The sequence below is a fragment of the Schistosoma mansoni genome, chromosome W (genome assembly GCF_000237925.1).
Source record: "Schistosoma mansoni strain Puerto Rico chromosome W, complete genome".
NCBI lineage: Eukaryota > Metazoa > Platyhelminthes > Trematoda > Strigeidida > Schistosomatidae > Schistosoma > Schistosoma mansoni.
Window position 1 is genome coordinate 45,437,669 of NC_031502.1, and position 18,121 is coordinate 45,455,789.

Sequence of the window (18,121 nt, forward strand, 5' to 3'; positions counted from 1 at the left end):
CCAAAGATTTCTAGCTCCTAAGTAAAACAGTAATCTAACAAATTCAGTTGACATACACTCACTAGATTCTTCACTGAAGGAAGAGAAATCGTTGTGAACGTTGAGAGCATCCATGTCGTTCTTAAGTGCATTTTAGCTGTTTTGCGAGGTGAGTGCTGTAGTTACTGAGACATGTCAAATGACAAATTCGTGGACTACATATGCATTCCAGAAGCTAGCAGTTGAAATCACATGTGCAATCACATGTTCGTGGACGATCGAAGCAGTTTCCGTATGACAAGGATCCTCAACAGGCCAATAGGAATTGTTCTCTTATAACATGCCCCATTTTCGACAGGTTCAATAACAACTCACTTCACAATAAACACCTCTATATATCTTACTACCACTTAAAACACCATAACAATAGTTATTCATTTCGTCAATTGACAGTCTCATGCAGACAGGAAATCCCGAATTATAGATGCGTATGTAGTGGAGTTGGGCCCTAACCACACGACCTTTGAAGCCGAGCATATTATTACTGAAAAGACATGTATATAAAAAGTTACACGAAGAGAAGGTTAACAATATAGAACAAGAGAACATTCAATAGAATTAATGGGATGGCATGGCTCAGCCTTGTAGGCGTGGTCATCTTTAGTAACTTATCTCTTTTATGCATATTAAATATATTGTTCTATCTCCAGCCTAACTATGTTCTCCATCATACATTGGTGATGATTACGATAGGACGAGGCAGTGTAGACAATGATGTGACTTACACGTAGGATCCCATAGATTAGGTGTCACACCATGACAAATCAACCGTTTTAGGAATAGGTCTATTGTTAGAGCAATACCAATAACGAAGTAGACCACAACCCTACATTGGCAAGCCTGACTAAAGAAACTCAGCCTATTATTAATCCTCATTTTCACCTCAACTTTATCGATCGGTTTTTGCCAATGTTAACTCATTATTTTATTAGTCATCTGGTCAGTGCTCACGTGATATTGATTGGTACTCATAGCTTACTACTAATAACTGGTCGTCTGTATTCATTATTAGCTATGATGGTTCATTAACAAGCTTCGGTAACATTTACATGCCTCAGTGAAATAAACTCATTAAAACATCAAGCACTAACAAACATGGCTTTTAATTGACGTAAGTACACATTGACTAGCAATGAAAGCAAGGACTAAATCGTTGTCCGGATACATATATTTCATATAGACCATTCCTAAAACCGTTTTCAGCCCTTGATTACATTGCTAGTCAATGTGTACTTACGTCAATTAAAAGCCATGTTTGTTAGTGCTTGATGTTTTAATGAGTTTATTTCACTGAGGCATGTAAATGTTACCGAAGCTTGTTAATGAACCATCATAGCTAATAATGAATACAGACGACCAGTTATTAGTAGTAAGCTATGAGTACCAATCAATATCACGTGAGCACTGATCGGATGACTTCAGGAACAAAGAATTTACAAGGAATCTCTAATGAAGTTCATAAGCATAGAACCAATTACTTGTTATCTGGCTACCAACCCTTCCACTGAATCCTAGAAAAGTATAAATCATTATTTCACCACATTGTGATAGTTCTGTTCATCGACCTATTCAAAAGAATGTCATATTAAGTTAGCTGTCTAATACTAGCTTGAACAAACAAAAACGGAAATTGAGAGGCTCACTATTTGACGGCTGGGTTACTTTGGTATGTTAAGCACATTCGTAGCTGTTTCGACTTACTTTTTCCACCTTTCGGTGCATTCCGTCATAACACGGGTTTTATTCACATATGTTTCCTTGTAATTTTTCGACCTTATGACTGTGAAAATTCTCTGACTTTGGTCGGGAAAAGCTGTGGACTAATCTATTCACTTTGTTTTAAAACTTAAGAATTGTACTTATATTACTGTTTCTCCTTGACATATACATTTAGTTGGCACATTTTAATGACTCATATTCTTTTTTATCTCAAGCTTGTTTCGCAGATTCTGCACGTCCGAAACCACTCATAGAGCTGTCCGTTGTCACGAAACTTTGTAGTTATTATCAAACAACGAACGTCGTTAAAGTTTGAAATTCATTAATCTCTCATCCTAAGGAAGACCGAACTGAAGGTCGATGTTTAAAACTTTGTGTTCAACCGAGTTCCCAATGAAAGTATCATAATGTCTCTTAGGGAAGTTTCCGACTCTGAATCGTGACCTTTAAGTGACGCTAAACTGACCTTGAGAGTGTCCAACTAATAACTAGGACCAAACGAGGGTTATAAAGCAGTGTGATGAATTAGAATTATGAGTTACGGTTGGTGGTCAAGGTTAAGAATTTGATCTATGGTTTCCATCACGAACTGACATCAGCTATGATGCCAAAACTTTATTAGACAAATGGATGAGTGAGTCTCGCGCCAAAATCCGAGACCTGTTATCCTAAATCTGAATAATTCTCCCACAAGTTATAGTCTCGTTCCCTCGCCGTATACCACCGAAAACATATGCAACATATAACTTCGCCCTGCGTTGTCACTGATACCTCCGGAATTTATCTGTGATTACTATCAAACAGCACAAAATAATACGTTAAAGTTGTTGTCTTCAAATCATACGTGTCTTCGAAGCATTGCTCGTATATCCGGGACCACCGAATAAGTAATGCAGTTGTTAGGAAACGGGTATGCCTCTGGCATGTCTCATATAACATATTGTACGTCTAAGATTAGCGAAGATACGGTCATATCGTATCATATAATTGGCATTCCGTTTCACCTAGAATATCGATAATATATTTCAGCACAGGTACACTTTAGGGGATACCCACTTGTGATAAAATAAGAAGTGGTACGCACAAATTTCGTCCAAACATTTTCATTGTTGGAATAAAATGGTTAGGGGACTCTTTATTGGGAACAGCGGTAACAGCATACTCTTCCGTATCTTTTAAAGGGACGCCTGGCGTTTACTTTAGTTCTGTAGATACCATATGAGACCACACTGGGTGTTCCTCTCCAGTTAATCCTATTAAGTGTTAGTTGCTTTCACTTTCACCTTGAAGGGGTTAAAATAATTACCCCCGTCTTAAACAGGAAACAGATTCCTGACACCCGGACACTGATCCTATAGTACAATCAATTCTCTGAAACTGTTAAACAAATTGAGAAGTTTGAAAGTTTGCAGATTTACAATGAATCATTGAGAGTAGTATTGCATAATGTGTGTGTTACCAAACCTTTCCAATTTGGATATTTTAAGTGACTGTCTGTGTTTGATCACCGTTGTCTCCGAATGATTGCTGATATCCAGTAACAACACTGTCTTAGTAATGCAGTGGTTCGGAAATGTGTTCGAACACTTTGATGATATTTAAATTGTTTCACCACCCTGAAACACTGACTTTGGTGACTTGGACATGTACTATGATTTTCCTGTTAGCAAATTTCACGTTGTGCAATATTTACTGATGCTAGAACTAGTTGCAAAATGCGTAGAGGTAGTCAGTGCTTGATATGATGTAGTATAAAAGAAAGCTATGCAAGACTGGCTTCTGTTCGTCTTTCACAACTCCCTAGTTTGAGTCCCAGAGATGGTGCAATCCGATGGCTTGGAATGTTATCAGACATGGCTCAGAATACAAGGCAATGGCGATCCTGCCGTAACTTTTTTTCACTTCATAAAAGCTAGAATAACTAACAGAATCCTTTTTGGTTGTGTTCTTCCTAACTGAACTGCTCCATTCATCCATTATTATTATTATTATTATTATTATTTCACTCTCATACACTCATTTCTATTCATTATTGTTTTGTTTTCTTATTATGCTCACTTTCGTTTCTCCATTTCTTCACAACCTCATTTTTACTGTGTAGCGCTTGTTATTTTGACGGACCCTTAAACCAATGTTAATGTGTTCAAATGATAATAATTAATAGAATAAGTAACAAATAGTTCGTAATTATGTCGGCTATCAATAAGAAACCCGCTAAACCATTCAAGCAATTGGTTGTCAGTTTTCAAGGTTTCGAGCTTCAATTAAAGCTATTATATTTTATTTAATAGAGTTCGTCATTTCATAATAAAAGCTATTATACCGCTCTTTACGCGAACAATAAAATTTGTCTTTGCTTGGAGTAACAAAGTAACTTGGGAATTCTGTATACATTTCCTTATCATTTGTTTTATGCGTGTTAACCAGATATAGTTAACGGGATTTTATCATCTGGTAGTTTTGGTAAAATATCCATTTTTATGCTTATTACCTGTTTCTGCTTTTAAACACAAATCATTTGTGTTTGGTTTTGGATTTATGGATTTATCTAATATTATTTTCACTCGTAAAATGGAAAATAATCACAACTTGAGACATTGGAAAATCTCATAGGTTGAACAACTATTTCACAAACTCCAGAGGGGTTAATACTGACTTAGTACCTGGATTTGTTTATTAAGATATATTAACTAATTTGTGTAGCTCAAAACCTAGTGCACAAATCTGTGGTTGGTTACTAAGCTGTGTTATTGTCCTTTCAATAATTTTTCCGTGGTTTTTATGTACAGCCAATGTCGGTGACCTTGTCATTCCTAGCTTGCTGTGCATTCCCTAAAGAGTCAATTGACGACCGTGAAATCATTAAGTGGCAGCAAAAACGTAACAGGGAAATAGAAAAAGAACTGAAAAAGGAGAAAAGTCGTCTTCGTCAAAGACAGATGATCTTATTATTGGGCACTGGTGAAAGTGGAAAAAGTACTTTTCTCAAGCAAATGAAAATTATTAATGGAAAGCATTTTACAAATCAAGAAATCGAACAGCTAAAAGATATTATCTATGATAACATATACAAAGGTGTTTTATTCCTACTCCAGGTTAGCAAATTTGTTTTCCCTCTTTGTTTCTTATATCTATCGTTCTAAACTGTTAAAATGGCTGTAGCTAAAGTCTAAGCATAAACGTAACGTAATAACTTTTTATATATTTATGCTAAACTAAATTTATGGTGTTAGAGTTTATTATGTTATCTGACTTGTCGGTGTGGCATTATACAACCAAAACAGGTGTGTTTTACTGAATCACAGATTCAACAGAAAAAGTTACATTCTCAAGTCCCGAATTCCTCCTTCGATTTAATAAGAATCTGTCAGATAAATAATGATAAATACGACGTCTCGTTTGATTTGTAATTTGTTTGGTATTCTTTGTCATAGAAAGACTCACCCAATTAGCACATCGCTACTCAAGACTATTTGTACTAACTGTGGGCGAGTCAGAACTATGATTTGAGTCGGGTATATCAAGTAGTGTTTATCAAGACTATCCACTCCATATTCAGTTTTCTATTGATATACATTTAAAAATAGCCCTTTTTTCGTCTAACTTACCAGAAGTTGATTAGTTATTAGGAGATTTTCCTCAAAAATAGTCCTGTAAGGCGAAAACCATCGAATGTTACGTTAGCTCAATGGCCAAGTAAGGCTTTCACGATTAGTCAACCCATACTGACCGAAACTCTTGTTCTTTTAGATCTCAACTTGTTTGAAAGCCAACCAAAGAGTTGTATAACTAAAGTCAGCAGCCTTCATATTTTAAATATTTTTTCATTCTGGTTGGGAAAGGGATTCAACCCTAAATCAAAATGAATTATGTAGGTCGTGTTAGAATGGGTAAGAAAGGGGAATGGTTATTTGTAGTCAAACGTCAGTGGTTCTCTATAGCCTTATTCAGACTAGTTGATTTGCAGAAAGTCTTTGTGACTGATTCCGATGAGTTTACATATTGATGGATTTATGGAGAGCAATGATGGTTACCGTAAACAAAATAAGTGTAAAAGCCTCAAAGATGATCAGTAATACTCACCAAAAGGGGTTGATACACTTACAGGGTAATATCAGACGAAACAATAGAAGGTCATCAGCCACTCACCATTCGCGTATTATAAAGCCATGATATAGATGCTGATATTGAATAAGTGGAATATGGCTTTCAGTTGAATCCAGGACGTTTTTTCCTTTGTATTTGGAACTCGTTAGCTGAAGGTACTTGTGTTGACTAAATATTTCTTCTAGATCAGAAAAGAACCTGATCATCCTGATGGGAGACCTGAACGCCAAAGTCAGACTAGACAACACCGGATATGAAGACGACATGGACTGACTGGGATATTGGAACAAGAATGATGAGAGATTTAAAAATTTATATGCATTCAATAAAATGGTTGTAGATGGCACAATATTCCCACACAAACGCATACACAAAGCTACATGGGTCTCACCGGATGACACTACGGAGAACCAGATAGATCATATCTGTATCATTAAAAAAATCACAAGGTCAATGGAAGACGTGAGAACCTGGAGAGGAGCCGACATAGCTTAAGGTCACTACTAACTAGTGGTTGTGAAGATGAAACTGAAGCTAAAGAGGCATTGGAAAACTGGACAAACAGCATTACAAAGGTTCAATACAGTCTTCCTTCGAGATACTGACAAACTCAACGAATTCAAGATAGCTTTCAACAACAGGTTCCAAGGTTTACAAGATCTACTTGAAGAAGATGAAATTACTATGGAGGACAACTGGAAAGGGATAAAAGAAGCACTAACTTCAACGTGTCAGTAGGTTCTGGGTCCTAAGAAGCATCATCATAAGGAATGGATCTCTATGGTAACCCTGGACAAGATTGAAGAAATGAATAACAAGACAGAAATTAACAACAGTCGAACACTAGCAGAAAACGTCAAGGCAAAAGCAGACTACGCAGAAGCGAACGAGGAAGTGAAGAAGAGCATTAAAGCTGACAAGCAGAAATACATGGGCGAACTAGTAACGACAGCGGAAAAAGCTACAAGAGAAAGAAATATCAAACAACTATATGATACAACGAAGAAACCCCGACCGTTGCTGCTACCTTGACGTGGTGGTCGGGCTTGCCTATCGTGATGAAACAATCAAGCTGTACTGGCTGGAACAATCGTTCCTCAAGGTCCTACCATGCTATGCAGGTCGGTTGAAGAGCGGTAAGACTAAAAGCAGCAAACCCAAGGTCCGAAGGCGAAGTCGTGCTGCCGACTGTACAGAGGTGTGACAGCAGTAAGGTGTTTCCTTCAGACAACCAGCATGACAGCAATGCTGCCTTCCCACAAGGGGAGGGTTAGAAAAGGTTGACCCTAAAAATACACACCTCGCTTTATCCCACGGATTTCCGTCTTCGGCGGTAAGGTCCCAACAAGTACGGAGCTAACACAAAAATTACCCACAAAAAGGTCGTGTGTGATCGGCCTCAAGCAGTTGTCCCTTGGGCACTGCGGCCACACTCCCAGGTCGTTAAGACCAACACTAATCCAACTTCCTTTTCAGGTCCCTCAAGAAACACCCTTTCACGGTGTGGGCAACCGGGAAGTGATATTAGCCCTCATACCCGTAACTGCCCACGAAACCAAGTTGGTCACTTTCAATTCCTTCCTACTCCTAATAACTCTCTTATCTCCACAACTAATCCTTCCCACGTCCTTTTATCACCTCGCACCGCTAGGGAAAACGATTTGAGTACACAGAACGTTATTCCTGGCCTCCTGAAACCACGCTCTAAACTACATGTAGGAACTTTTAACGTCCGAACATTGTGCCAAATAGAACAACAGGCCTCCTTAGCCAGGACTTTAGAATCTCGCACAATCGATGTGTGCTGCGTCTCCGAAACGCGCATACAAGATCCGAGTAGCGTCATTCATTTGACCTCACCATGTCATAATAAAGAACCATCTCGGTTCACGCTTCGTGTATCTGGAAGCCCTGATGCTGCTTCTCGTGGCTTCGCTGGAGTAGATATAGCATTAAGTCCTAGGGCAGAACTAGCTCTTTTAGACTGGATCCCAGTAGACAGTCGTCTATGCGCTGTCCGACTAAACGGATCAGTAAGGACTCGGAAAGATAGAGAAACTCGTCGTTGCCTCTTCGTTGTCTCTGCCTACTCTCCCTCTGTCTGCAGCTCCTATGATGTAAAAGATGAGTTTTACAGAAAGCTTTCCGACCTTCTTCGAAAAGCCAGGCGTTCTGATGTAGTAATAATGGCTGGTGACTTTAATGCTCAAGTAGGTAAACTAAATGAAAGGGAAAGACACCTGGGTGGATCTTATGGTGTCATGGCCAAATTGAACAGATAAAGGCGACTGTCTGTTGAAGCCATGCTCAGATAACCGCCTGTTTCTTGCAAATACTAACTTTAAGCATAAGGAAAAACATCTTTTGACATGGCGACCTCCGAATTCGTCCCAACGTTGGACCCAATTAGATCACATCGCTATCAGCCACCGATGGAGGGCCTCGATAGAAGACTGTCGCTCATTCTGGAGCACATGTGTAGATTCAGATCATTCTCTAGTGCGAGCACGTATCTGTCTGCGTCTTACTGGACGTAGGAAAGACACTGCAGGGAAACCTCTTAGGGTCCTACTTAATGATAAGCAAGCTAAGAATATATTTCAGGAACAACTAGAAAAACAGTTAGGCAGACATGTAAGTTTCGCCCACCCCGAGGCAGCGTGGAATGACATCCGTAAAGCTGTGGAGAAACAGCAGTGATATCTGCTAGTACGGTAAGCCATGAGGTTAGGGAGAAACACTGGATCTCGGCAGCATCTACCACACTGATAGATGCTCGAAAACTCATTCCATCTGACTCTGAACATAACGAAAAAAGGAGTCAGCTTAAGCGCAGGCTAATAAGAAGCCTACGCAATGAACGTGAACAGTGGTGGATAGCGAAAGCAAGAGAGATGGAAAAGGCAGCGGCAGTAGGTACCAGCAGACAACTATTCAGACTTGTTAAAGAAACCGGTATTAGGAATCCAACTATCAGCGGAACTATCTCAGATAAAGATGGACATATCATTCATTCTCAATCCAGGAGATTGGATCGATGGGCAGAACACTTTAGGGATCAGTTCAACTGGCCTTCAGCCACACTTCGGTTTCCCACGATCCCCAGTCGTCCTGAATGGCAAGTTAATGTAAGTTCTCCAACTCTCCACGAGGTTGAAAAAGCTATAGGAAATCTAAAGCGAGGGAGAGCCGCAGGCCCTGACAGGTTTACCCCTGAGATTTTTAAGGATGACGGTCCAGTACTAGCAACGAGATTGACTGAGGTCTTAGGTAGAATCTGGGAACTGGACGTAATTCCATCTGACTGGTCTCAATCACTGATTGTGTCGGTCTGTAAAAAAGGACAAAAGTCCTCCTGTGACAATCACAGAGGAATCAGTTTGACTAATATAGTGTCTAAAATATTAGCCTCAATAATACTTAGGCGCCTAACCAAAGCTCGTGAAGAGCAGACTAGAGAAAACCAGGCTGGTTTTCGACCTGGACGTGGTTGCATAGACCAGATATTCACTCTACGTCAGGTCCTAGAACATAGACATACATTCAGACGTCCCACAATAGTAGTATTTCTTGACCTTAAGGCGGCATTTGACTCCGTTGATCGTGAGGTGTTATGGCAGTGTTTGTCAGTGAAAGGAGTACCAAAGAAGTACATTAACCTCATGAAGGCTCTCTACTCGAACACAACTGGTCGAGTTAGAGCCTATGGCGAACTGTCATCAGAATTGGTTACCTCGAGTGGTGTTCGTCAGGGCTGTCCACTCTCCCCATTCTTGTTTAACTTTGTCGTTGACATGCTTTTAGAGACAACACTTTCATCATCTAAGGTGCATCCACTCTTTGTGTTCTACCAAATTCTAGTCTTCTGAACTCTTCATGTCTCTATCTTTTTTCTCTTTCCAAATTTATTCCACTGGATTATAATCCTTGAATAACATCTTCAAACCCTAATCTTTCGGATTACTGTTTATACTGTTACTACTTCTACCACTATGGGATTTGAATCGACAACTGCATCTCTGTGCTAATGTGGTATGGCAACTCGAACTGATGTACGTATGTACGAAGTACTGCGTTGTGACTAACTGACTGACTGACAACGAAGAAACTGGCAGTGAGATATGGTAAACCAGAGAGACCTGTCAAGAACAAAGAAGGCAAGACAATCACGCAGATTCGAGAACAGAGGAACAGGTGGTTAGAGCACTTCATATGACTCTTGAATAGACCAACCCCACTGAAGCAACCGGAAAGCAGCATACGCAGACCTTCCTATGGCTGTCCCTCCATCACCAGTCGAAGGAATCAGCATGGTCATCAGATAAATGAAGACTGAGAAAGCAGTAAGACCTGACAATATACCAGCTGAAGCACTAAAGTCAGATATAGAAGTAACTGAAAAGATGCCCCACGTTCTATTTAGGAAGATTTGGGAGGAAGAACAAGTGCCGATAGGCTGGGAAGAAGGATACCTCATCAAGATATCAAAGAAAGGAGTTCTGAGCAAATGTGAGAAATACAGAGGAATCACACTACTATCGGTACCAGAAAATGTCTTCAACAAAGTGTTGCTGAACAGGATGGAGGATGCAGTAGACTCCTGACTTCGAGGTCAAGGGACAAAATTCCGTAAGGATCAATCGTGCACAGACCAAATCGCGACACTACGGATCATCGTTGAACAATCAGTTGAATGGAATTCGTCACCATTCAAAAACTCCCTTGACTATGAGAAAGAATTTGACGTTGTGGAGAGGAGGACCCTATGGGAACTTGATGGAGAAGCTCTGGAAGAGGTGGAAACGTTCACGTACCTGTGAAGCATCATCGATGAACGTGGAGGATCAGATGCAGACGTCAGTGCAAGGATTGCCAAGGCAAGGACAGTATTCCTACAGTTGAAGAACATATGGGACTCAAAATAACTTTCAACCAACATCAAAGTCAGAATTTTCAATACGAACTTGAAGACGGTCTTACTGTACGGAGCTGAAACTTGGAGAACTACAACAATCATCTTCAAAATGTACAAGTATTTATAAACAATTGTCTACGCAAGATACTCAATTCCAGTTGTCCGGAAACTATCAGCAACAGCCTACTGTGGGAGCGAACAAACCAATTTCCATTTGGAGAAAAAACTAGGAAATGACGTTGGTGGTGGATAGAATATAAATTGTAGGAATCATCGAACTACATCACGAGGAAAGTACTAACTTGGAATCGTGAAGGGAAACGGAAAAGAGGAAGACCGAAAAACACTCTGCGTCGAAAATCAGTGTTTTCAGAATCCATTATATCTTACAGAATTTTGTTTTCCACTATACTCACCACTGAGAAACGGATTTCGGGCTTCGATACCATAATATATAAACATTTGGTGTTATAATTCGTTGCTTTTTTATGGAAAAATTCGATTCACTTTATCTGATCAAGCATGTTGAGATATGTTGGAAAGTTGTCATACTTATTTGATGATGTATAACATTCTGGCTTTAACTACTAGTAGACTTTTGTTGTTTTTGAGTACATTACAGTTCATTATGGTATATATATATATATATCCTGTTGACCACCTCCAACCACTATCTTATCTCAACATAGTGCACGCAGTGTCGAGCCACCTAGACTAGTGGCCACATTGCAACTTGATCGATAGAATTCGATCAGCACTAAGAAGGACTTGACACGCATGACATTGATCACCACCCAGTGATCAATCAATTGTGATATATATATATATATATATATATATATATATATGATGTACATATCGTTTTTTATTGGTAATTAAGACAAGTGGTTTAATGAAAATGTTTTTGTTGGCTGATTGACCCACTTTTCTACTATGTTTATGATTGTTTGCCTATGAATGGCTCCTTAAATGACATAGTTACAACTACATTCATATAAAATTTAACAACAGTCTTATTGTTTCTTAATATGGTTAAAAATTATGAATTGTGAAGTAATACTAGAAGAAAGATCAAAATAATATATCTAGGAAGATATTTGGTAAATCGTATTGACAATAGTTGTTTCTATCGAATCGGCATTAAAATTCCTAATATTTAATAAATTATTTTCTTCTGCCTTATTGATTTCACCTTCGTAAGGCTCGGGAAAGTCTCAATATTCCATGGGCTGGTGGACTTGGTTCTGCTGCTGCTCAGGCTAGTAGAGAAATCGAGGCACATTTTAAAGAAACCCGAATGATGCGCCGCGAGCGCTCTCGACTTGGTCAACCACTCTGGTTGGAAGAAGAATTTCTGGAAATTGTACCGTCACTGAATGCAATATGGGAAGATGAAAGTGTTCGATTAGCATTCGACCAACGTTCAAAAATTATTACAGAGAATTTCGTGAGTTGAATTATTTTTACAAAGTATGCTTTTGATTGAAAAGTTTGTTTCTCATACATTTCCTAACAATTTCTTGTTTTGAAGTCTTATTTTTATTTTTATTTTTTGAGACTTGATTAACTTATTGGACTTGAAGAAAATCAATGTTTGAAATTTAGGAAAGGCTAAAATGCCTCTTCGTCTAAGTTTGGGTATCTTAAAGGTGTTCTTCCTTAGTAGTTGGGTTAAGTACTGTTTGTTCGGGCGAATATATAATTTTTGATAGAGTAAGAATAAAAAACGTACCTGAACAATCTGAATTCATTTTATTTCGTGGTTTCTCATCATCTGCATACAACCTAAACATAATAGTATTAATCATTAAAAATCAGTGTACATACTTTAAATCATAATATCAGAACTGTTATCATCGATCAATAAAACTAGTAAATATGAAAGAATCATAAACAGCGTTCAAATGGTAGAATCTGTCAGTCAGTCACAACGCAGAACTTCGTACATACGTACATCAGTTCGAGTTGCCATACCACATTAGCACAGAGATGCAGTTGTCGATTCAAATCCCATAGTGGTAGAAGTAGTAACAGTATAAACAGTAATCCGAAAGATTAGGGTTTGAAGATGTTATTCAAGGGTTATAATCCAGTGGAATAAATTTGGAAAGAGAAAAAAGATAGAGACATGAAGAGTTCAGAAGACTAGAATTTGGTAGAACACAAAGAGTGGATGCACCTTCGCCATTACACACGATTTTGAGCCATGTCATTCAAGGTATCTAACCATCGATTACTATCATCTCGCGAATCCCAACCAGGTAGTCTACACCTACCAGTATGGCTCAGTCGAATTGTCAGTGACTTCATGGATTTGTGACACGTTTTGGTCTGGCCGCTCCTAGCTTTCTTCCAACCTACTCGTACACTATAAAACATCGCACGTCGGGGCAGTCGGTGGTTGGGCATACGTAACACGTGTCCCAGCCATCTCAACTGATGGAGTTTCACTACTTCATCAATTGATTTGCCATCCTTACCTACTACCCGTTTCCTAACAACTGCATTACTTATCCGGTGGTCCTAGGATATACGAGCAATGTTTCGAAGACACCTATGATTGAATACTAGCAGCCTACGGATATCCTCTAACTCCGCCTGTAGCTCTTCTAGAGTTGCTGCCGGTCCCAAGCCCAGATAAAGACGGAGGGTTAGGCATGGGGTTAGCTACCCAATCACGTAGAAAAACTAACTCGCTAAAAAAACGCTAACCAGAAAAAATAATTCAAACCATTTAAACTCTGCTCTGGGAGTGGAAGGAAGAATTATGACGCCTCATGATGAAAGCCGAGATCCTTTGGAAGTCACGAGGCCGATGCTCCTTCTAACAACCAGAGCAACAATTTTTAAAGGTACATGGAACGTTCGGACAATGTGGCAGACCAGAACGACCAGCCAACTAACTACGGAAATAAGGAGATACAAATTGGCAGTGCTTGAAATCAGCGAAACCCTTTGGACCCAGGCTGGACAGAAAAGGCTAGATATGGGAGAGAGATGCTTCTCAGCTCCGGTCACGAAGAGGGAAATACTCTGTTACTTTCGTTCTTATTCTCCAGTATTTCATCGAAATCACGAACTCATCAATATAAAACCACCATTGAAAACATGGAATCACTGGATGGCCGTCTTATTCTAGTATGGGACTCCTCAGCAGTGCGCATCCATGATCCGCACGCAGGACTCGAACCTATGGCCCTTTGTTTTGCGCGAACTTCTAACCTCTAGTCAACTGAGCCGGCGTCCAACGGCGTTAGTGTCTAATTTTAATCAGTCCACGTGTAGTGAACAAGAAGACGAGTGGGGACAATCGAATGTATTAGACACGAAAATTACAGACTATCTCACGTAAATCTGACAATCATACAGTAAACAGTTAATTTGCAAACTATCAATCAATTGTCTCAATCTTGACCTTTCCTTCTTTAAATATCAGTCCATCTTCTCTAATTTCTTTGTTCATGCATTTTCCTACCGATTGCGTTCCGTTCCGGTTCTTTCCTTATCAATCTTCTACTGAAATACATTCTATGCCTGACCACCGTTATATACTACTTATGCGGATATAAGTAACCCACACCACACACGGTATTGCGCGACCATTTTCCATTGTCTTTGGTGGGCAGCAGCTTTAGATCCGACACCGTTGTACTCTACTCCAATATTTATTGATAAACTTTCGTGGATAGTCATTATACCTCAACCATGATTAATTCCTCTTATATCTCGTCCTCTGAACATAATTTTGTACTCAATAGAATAGAGTTCTAGCTAAAGCTAGTTTATAACATATCGAACAGCAGCTATTAAAATAAAGCCAATTACATGTATTCTTTTGATGAACAAATCCTTGGATTTGACCAATTCCATTACGTTGGATACCAAGGTTTGAAAAGCAAAGTATATTGTCCTGCTCATGCTGCATTCTAAATCGTATATTTGGATGTGCATGATTGCGAAGATTCAGCATATTAGAATCATGTTCGTGACTATTGCAAGCAACACACTTGCCTTCCTCTCTTAGCAAAGATTGACTTCAAACAGCTCTTACTAATGTGTACAAAAGATGTACAATCCCAACTTAACAATACTTTATATTGCTAAGTTGATGGAGGCTCTATGGGGAGTCTGTTAGGCCTGATCTTGGCATATATATTCATGCTCATCTTGGAACAGACAAAAACGATAATTAACGAGCCAATCATGTATGCCTGGTATATTGGTGACATATCTGTTGCTTACAACAGTCACGAATATACTTTTAATATGACATCTTCCATACACACAAGCAAGAGCTGTTCGAAGTCATTCTTTGGTAAAGAGAGGATATTCGTAGGTCACTAATATTCGATCATAGGTATCTCCAAAGCATCGCTCGTGTATTTTGAGACCACCGAGTGAGCAACGACGAGGTTGTCAGTAGACTACTAGGTGAAGGTGGCAATTCGATCGATGAGGTGGTTGAAACACATGTTACGTATGCCCAACTACCGTCTACGTGAATAGGAGATGTTTTCTGGTGTGGGAGTTAGGGGCGGTCAAATGAATACAAAGTATCAGTCCATGAAGACCGTGAGAACTGAACTGAGTCATGTTAATGCGTGGAGATTTACTGTTTGGTGTCTGCGTGATTGTCGTAACCAATGGTTAGAGTCTTTGGGTGACATGGATCAGAATTGTTCTGAGTGGTGTAGGTGGATTTCTCCTTATCTTCCTCTCAATCCTTAGTCCCGAAACCTACATATACCTTGTTTATCTTTCCTTACCTAATCTTGTTTCTTGCTACTAATGATACTGATACTACTGCTCCGGGATTTGCCTTAAAATAATTTTATCTGGCTGTGTAATGTGGTATAGGAACTTGAATTAGTGTACATGCGTCAGGTTATACTCATGGTGATGATAATAATGTGTTCTGTGTGTTGTTACTTTAGTTCTCGTACTTATTGAACATGGTAGTATGAAAATATCTAGCTCAAAACAATATAATCTTGTATAAGAAAAGACAACTTGTATGTACTTGTATTCAAATATAAAAATCTTTTATAAATAGGTACAAATAATTATGTAATGATTTTGATAGAACGGTAAAACCTGTAAATCATTCGATTTCCCTGTTTCTATTGTCTTCACAGTTACACATTTTTGTTAACGTCACATAGTTCAACAGTTATTTAGTTATGTTTGAGTAGTAGTCTTAACAATGATTTGTGGTTGTGTTTCTTTTTGAACGAGAAGTTTATTTTACCTACATGTTCGTATTTAACTTCGGCTAGGTAATTGTTTAAAATAAAGTCAACTCCAGCTTCACATATACTAAGAATTGTTTTCGGTTGTAAATTTACAGTGTAAAATAATTTCTTGATTGGTTACATTTCATTTGTGTCTAATTTTCCGTGTTAAAAACAAAATCAAACTTGATATCACCGATGGTTATGTCAGTTTTCTACATACTATACATAATAACGTAAGTATAGATTTTCATTAAAAAGAATGGAATGTTAAAATGAACTGAAGTGAAGACAATGTAAATAGATCCCTGAAATAATAAAATGCTTATGGTTTAGAAAGATTAAGATTTAGTATTCCTTGCTATTCAAGGGTGATCGGTATTAAACCATATCACCTAGTATCTGTATTCACTAATTTCTGCTACAAATCCTATATTTGTCATACTATTCAAATAAACTGTCTATAACTTAAAGGTTTGATCCCATGTTCTTGATTGAATATCACGCCTGCAAAGTAGGTGGAGAAAATAGTGACAATGAAGTACTGACAAGATCTCTTTTTCATACAACTTTGGCTCTCATGTGAAACCCTGCAGTAGAATGCTTTCTGAAATGAATATAGTCAACTACTTTTGTCATTTGGGAGGATATAGTTTATGTAAAATATTTGTAAATTCCTCTTCGTCATAGAACCTGTCGGTTGTTGGAAGTATCGATAATACATTGTTCAAACGACCTGAAACCTTCTTAGATTTGCTGTTCGTAGTGTAAATTTAAGAGTCAAAGATATAATGAGTACAAATCGTTGTGCAACTGTCTAAGTATTGATGATTAAGACTATATTGACGTTATCAAATCATTTTCGTTTGTAACCTCTCAGTCAATACACTTATTATTCATCATCCCTCTAATGTGAACATAATTACACTAAGTGTATGATTTAGAAAACTGGCTAAATTTAGCTTCTCTAAGTATAATTAATTGATGTATTGGTACAATAACATCTTTCTTGTGTGTTATTTTTGGGGCCCATGTGATCGGACCGTAATACAGGAGAGCAGGTGTATTGATCTGGTCCGTTTATTGATTAACTCGCCTAGACTGTCTATCCAGTCTCGATAACCTTCAGCTAGCCAGTGATACGATAATAGTGAAATAACATCGGAGAATAGAACTGAACGACTATTGACCTAGAACGCAGCTCCCCACACTTGGCCTCGTGTAGCCCGAATAGAACACAACATAGTAAACAGACAGCTTCTAGTTTAAGTATTTGACAATGATACAACAGAAATATAGACAGTTACTTCTGGTAGGATAATTCGAAAATTAAACTTTGCCCATTATTTATCTCGTTATAGTGTTAACCTACTCATAATAACACACAATGACAGTTACATTGAATTAGTTTAATCGGGTGACCTAGTTTTGATTTAATATTATTAAATGAGAGAAAAAACATTATGTTCGTGGGTTGTTATGTCATAAATCCTAAGTTTAGTCTTTCATCTAATTTATCATGTTATGTAAACATTAAAAACTCCAACATACAGTTAGGTATACTTTTTTCAAGTAGATAGTGGTCGTATTAGGTTGATTCTAATATTCATCTATGATCATGCAGATGAAAAAATTCAGATACTAGCATAGAGCTGTGGCAGAATAATTAGATGAATTACACAAAATATATTTATGAGGCTAGCTGCATATAACCGCCATATAAATGTAGGCTTTTGGCAGGGACCTAAAATTTTGTGTAACCACGTCAACCTAACAAGTATATAACTTTTCGTTTTGTATAGTTCTATCGAATTTACTTACCTTCTATAAATAATTAAGTAATATAATACTTATGTGGTAACTAATAATACAGATTTACAACTTCCAAAGTGATTATATGGTTTTTTCAGGTGGTTGCGTTTTTATCTAATTTTTATGTTAATGCCCTGGTAATTTCGAGTATTATTATTAAGCATACAATGTTATCATTCATCTCTTACAGGCTAATTTGTATGATTTCAATTATTATCAGTATGGGGATTTGTGGGGATCGTAGTATTTTTACAGTTGAATTCACAAGTCGATCTAAGCTAGACCACCATTGAAAACC

General features: G+C 38.2%; 1 protein-coding gene across 1 annotated transcript in view; it reads left to right on the plus strand.

The window, feature by feature from the left end:
* The first annotated feature begins 1,679 nt into the window (after positions 1–1,679).
* The window catches only part of Smp_074510 (putative gtp-binding protein alpha subunit, gna), a 30,219-nt gene continuing 13,777 nt past the window's right edge, over positions 1,680–18,121 (plus strand). The window contains exons 1-3 of the mRNA XM_018789874.1: positions 1,680–1,705; positions 4,548–4,853; positions 11,982–12,227. Of these exons, the coding sequence (XP_018655274.1) occupies positions 4,551–4,853; positions 11,982–12,227 (549 nt within the window). The 5' untranslated portion in view covers positions 1,680–1,705; positions 4,548–4,550. The remainder of the gene's footprint in view (positions 1,706–4,547; positions 4,854–11,981; positions 12,228–18,121) is intronic.